Source organism: Sinocyclocheilus rhinocerous, unplaced genomic scaffold (genome assembly GCF_001515625.1).
Source record: "Sinocyclocheilus rhinocerous isolate Xijiao unplaced genomic scaffold, SAMN03320098_v1.1 scaffold458, whole genome shotgun sequence".
NCBI lineage: Eukaryota > Metazoa > Chordata > Actinopteri > Cypriniformes > Cyprinidae > Sinocyclocheilus > Sinocyclocheilus rhinocerous.
The window spans coordinates 61,724-66,720 of record NW_015664005.1 but is presented as its reverse complement, the minus strand read 5'-3'; the positions used below and the strand labels follow the sequence as shown (position 1 = coordinate 66,720).

Below are 4,997 nucleotides of genomic sequence, written 5' to 3'. Positions count from 1 at the left end.
GTGGCTGTCTGTCTGTAGATCAGCTTGTTGTCCGAGCCGCCGATTAACCTGAGAGCACACACACACACACACACACACACACACACACACAGACACACACACACACACACTCACACAGACAGACAGACACACACACAGACAGACAGACACACACACACAGTGAGCAGTGACGTCAATCACGTGACAGTGGCAGAGAAACACGTGTGCGTGAGTGTGAGTGTGTGTGTATGTGTGTGCGCATGTGTCTGTGAGTGTGTGTGTGTGTGTGTGTGTGTGTGTGTGTGTGTGTGTGTGTGAGAGTGTGTGTGTGTGTGTGTGTGTGTGTGTGTGTGAGTGTGTGTGTGCGAGAGTGTGTGTGTGTGTGTGTGTCTTACAGTCCTCCCTCCAGGAAGTTGCAAATGTTCTCGTCTCGCTTGGAAACCAGATGAAAGGTTTCTCTGATGATCTGCTGCTCTGTGTCTTCAGTCTGAAAGGAATAAACAGACATTAACGAGCCGCATATGAACCCCGAGTCCACAGAAAGCATCAGGAACAGACAGACGTCAGCAGTTCTTCACTGTGAGCAGCAGGTGTCGCTGTTTCTGGCAGCTTCAGGATCTTCCTGCTCACAGACAAGGAGGAGTGGAATTCATTATTGTAGTCAAATGCAGTGTTTCTGAGGATCTGAAGTGAGCTGATAAGGACACTTCTGTCTTCTGGAAGCGGCCTTTCATAATCGGTGAACTCTGCAGCAGTTATTGTGCTGTTTATCACTGTGAAGCTGCTTTGAAACGATCTGTACTGTATGAGGAGATAAACATGACTCAACATCTGTCACACACACACACACTCATTCCTACAGCACTCACATTGTGTCTGTGTGTGTGTGTGTGAAATGTGATAAATATGCGTTCTGTGTGAACGGCTTGGTTTCAGTTTTGATGTAAACAAGATCTTCTCCGCATTGTTCTCTTTTTCCGCAATATTTGTAATTAACAACGCAGCAGCGCCGCATCCACTGGCTTCAACTGAATAGACCAAGAAAAACATTATAATGCAAGACACTTACATCGTCATCGCATCTCGTGCGCCGCTGATAAGGCTGCCTCCTTAACGCACACCTAAAATGTGGATTTTTATTTTAAATTCGACGAATATTCAAAAAAAAATTTGAGTGTGTGTGATGTGAGTGAGTGAGTGTGTGTGTGTGTATGATGTGAGAGAGTGTGTGTAGCAGCTGCAGCCTGTGAAATATTGAAGAGCGCTCTTTGTCTCCTGACATGTGATCGGGGTCAGAGGTCACTCTTGAGTTACACGATCATTTTCACAGACTCTTGTGATCGGCTCGTGTTTGTTCCGCTGTCAGCTGCTCGATCATCACATCATACAGCGTCCAGTGAAACGCAGCTAACATACACACACACACTCTCTCTCTCTCAAACACACTCTCTCTCACACACACACACACTCTCTCTCTCTCAAACACACTCTCTCTCACTCTCACACACACTCTCTCTCTCTCTCAAACACACACACACACACACACACTCTCTCACACTCTCTTTCTCTCAAACACACTCTCTCTCACACACACACACGCTCACACTGCATACACACACATATATACACACACACATATACTGTACACACACTCTCTCTCTCTGTATTTTCTGCGCTCTTCATGGCCAAAATCAAATATTCTTCCATGACAACTGATTTAAAGGCATTTTACGTTATCATAATCCATATATGGTTAATATTTTAGCTGTAATAACAACCCACCAAATACTTTATTTCTCTGACAAATCAGCTGTTCAATTATTCAACACACATCATGTCATACACGGCCACGTGTAAAGCAAACAGATACGTAATTAAGTGATGATAATAATAATAATAATAATAAGGAGCGAATGATTTAACGTTACTCACATAATGCTCGTAGAACTTTGACAGTCGTGGTTTGCCATGATTATTAAAGATCAGAATGGCTTTTATCATGTTCACCGCTGTGGTCGGATCCAGCTGCGGCTGAAGTCGTCGATGTTACAGACTGATATTCCAATAATCAATAACTAATAATCGCAATCTGACACTCAGGCGAACAGCAGAGCGGAAGAGCGCGCCGGAACCTGTCAACAAGCGCGTCAGAGTGACTTCCGCTACAGTGAGCGCATTCCAATGACGCAGCGACACTGTCAAAATAAAAGTCGTGACAATCTGCGATCGACTGCTCTTACACACAATTGCGTAGTGCGCTGATACTTCAATTAAATAAATTAACTAATCTGTGTAAATGTATCTTAAGTGTATAATGTGTAATTAATTACATGCGTATATGTATTGTGTATTGCTGTTCTGCACTCAAGATTTTCATTTACTGTCCCACATGTGGTTAATTGACAAAAAAAGAACATACTATTGTATAAACATTTTTATATGACATAATGAACATACGAGTATGTTCTTGCAACTTGCAATGTTTTTATTAAATTCACATTAAATACAAAGTCGTATTAAAAATATTTTATGGCATGACATCCATATATGGTACTTAAGTAAAAAGACAGATTTTTATGCAAAGTTAATAGATTACACTATTAGGCTACTTTGCCCATCGCCCATTATAGATCAACTAACATAATCTATAAAGGTGCAAACTGCATTTACTTACACATATTTGAGAATCGAGATATTTCACTCGTGCCCCATCAAATATAAAGAGTGCATGATGCCCCTGACACTACAATACAAAATTATTTGTCAAATAAATGAAACATAATGAAACATTCATTTTAGTTGAAATTGTTATAGATTACTTCTAGGGATCGCAGTTATACATGACATGGTGAAAAATGACTGAATGAATAATACTGAAAGTAGGTTCAAATGAATTTTAAAATTGTGCCCCCTAAAAGCACAAGTGGCCCCTGTCTGGCCCCCCCCCAGTTACTGTGGTCTAGAACCGCCCCTGGCCCTAGCTGCTCCTTGTTCAAAACGGGGCTTCGGAACGCGTATCGTTTGATTCAGATCGGGATTTAAGATTGGATTCGGGAATCTTTTGATTCAGATCGGGACTTCGGAGCGCGTATCGCGAATCGATTCAGATGCAGATTCTGGAATTTTTTGATTCACATCGGGACTTCAAAGCAGATTCGGGAATCTTTTAATTTAGATCGGGAATTCAGAGCGGATTCGGGAATCTTTTGATTCAGTTCGGGACTTCAGAGCGGATTCGGGAATCTTTTGATTCAGATCGGGACTTCAGAGCAGATTCGGGAATCTTTTGATTCAGATCGGGACTTCGGAGCATGTATCACGAATCGATTCAGATGCAGATTCTGGAATTTTTTTATTCACATCGGGACTTCAGAGCGGATTCGGGAATCTTTTGATTCAGATCGGGACTTCAGAGCAGATTCTGGAAGTTTTTGATTCAGATCGGGACTTCGGAGCATGTATCACGAATCGATTCAGATGCAGATTCTGGAATTTTTTTATTCACATCGGGACTTCAGAGCGGATTCGGGAATCTTTTGATTCAGATTGGGACTTCGAAGTGCGTATCGCAAATCGATTCAGATGCAGATTCGGGAATCTTTTGATTCAGATCGGGACTTCAGAGCAGATTCTGGAAGTTTTTGATTCAGATCGGGACTTCGGAGCATGTATCACGAATCGATTCAGATGCAGATTCTGGAATTTTTTTATTCACATCGGGACTTCAGAGCGGATTCGGGAATCTTTTGATTCAGATTGGGACTTCGAAGTGCGTATCGCAAATCGATTCAGATGCAGATTCGGGAATCTTTTGATTCAGATCGGGACTTCAGAGCAGATTCGGGAATCTTTTGATTCAGATCGGGACTTCAGAGCAGATTCGGGAATCTTTTGATTCAGATCGGGACTTCAGAGCAGATTCGGGAATCTTTTGATTCAGATCGGGACTTCAGAGCAGATTCGGGAATCTTTTGATTCAGATCGGGACTTCGGAGCATGTATCACGAATCGATTCAGATGCAGATTCTGGAATTTTTTTATTCACATCGGGACTTCAGAGCGGATTCGGGAATCTTTTGATTCAGATCAGGACTTCAGAGCAGATTCGGGAATCTTTTTATTCAGATCGGGACTTCAGAGCAGATTCGGGAATCTTTTTATTCAGATCAGGACTTCAGAGCAGATTCGGGAATCTTTTTATTCAGATCAGGACTTCAGAGCAGATTCGGGAATCTTTTTATTCAGATCGGGACTTCAGATCGCGTATCGCGAATCGATTGAGATGCAGATTCGGGAATTTTTTTATTCAGATCGAGACTTCAGAGCGGATTCGGGAATCTTTTGATTCAGATCGGGACTTCGAAGCAGGGACGTGCATAGACATTTTGAGGGGTAGGGGCTCAAGTGGAAAAAAAGGGCACTTCTTATATTTATTTAAAAATTTTTCTAAACAAAACATTAAATATACCTGTTAGGGGTGTGCAATATTATATGCATCTCAATATTTTTGGGATTTTATCGATAACGATAATTAGATGATATTTTGCTGAGTGTGTTATTGTGCTGATATCTTAAGGACTGCCGTGGACAGCTGACTCCTAACGTTTTTGATATTATGCATATTCTGTGTGGTGATCAGTTTACAGCAATAATAGAAATTAATCTTTTCCAATAAGTTTACATTGATTTTTACCTTTTATGAGCATTTTTACCTTTAAGCATTTTTTCTAAAAGTGTACATCATATTTTCAGGCAAATTCTTAAACTGAATCAGTCAATTAGAATAATAAGTCATTTGGGCTGTTACCAGTCAAAAATCAGTATTGACAAAATTAATCTTTGCAGAGGAAACACAGAAGCTGCATTAGAATGGGCATTTAGATGCATTAATATTGTGTTGATATTTTAAACATAAAACGTTAAATACTGATATTTGAAATAATTTTTTTTTTTAAATGAAAAGATACTTTAAATGTGAAATTAAAGCTGCCAGTAGGTGGCAGCAAGTCACTGTTAAT

General features: G+C 40.6%; 1 protein-coding gene across 2 annotated transcripts in view; it reads right to left on the bottom strand.

The window, feature by feature from the left end:
* LOC107729057 (AP-3 complex subunit sigma-1-like) overlaps positions 1-2,148 on the bottom strand; it is a 5,456-nt gene extending 3,308 nt beyond the window's left edge. Inside the window, exons 1-2 of one of the 2 annotated variants that reach the window (XM_016539406.1) lie at positions 1,912-2,148; positions 375-466 (exon numbers count right to left, since the gene is read on the bottom strand). In XM_016539406.1, the coding sequence (XP_016394892.1) occupies positions 375-466; positions 1,912-1,980 (161 nt within the window). In that variant the 5' untranslated portion in view covers positions 1,981-2,148. The remainder of the gene's footprint in view (positions 1-374; positions 467-1,911) is intronic. The other variant, XM_016539405.1, reaches the window with a different exon arrangement.
* Between the last annotated feature and the right edge of the window lie 2,849 nt (positions 2,149-4,997).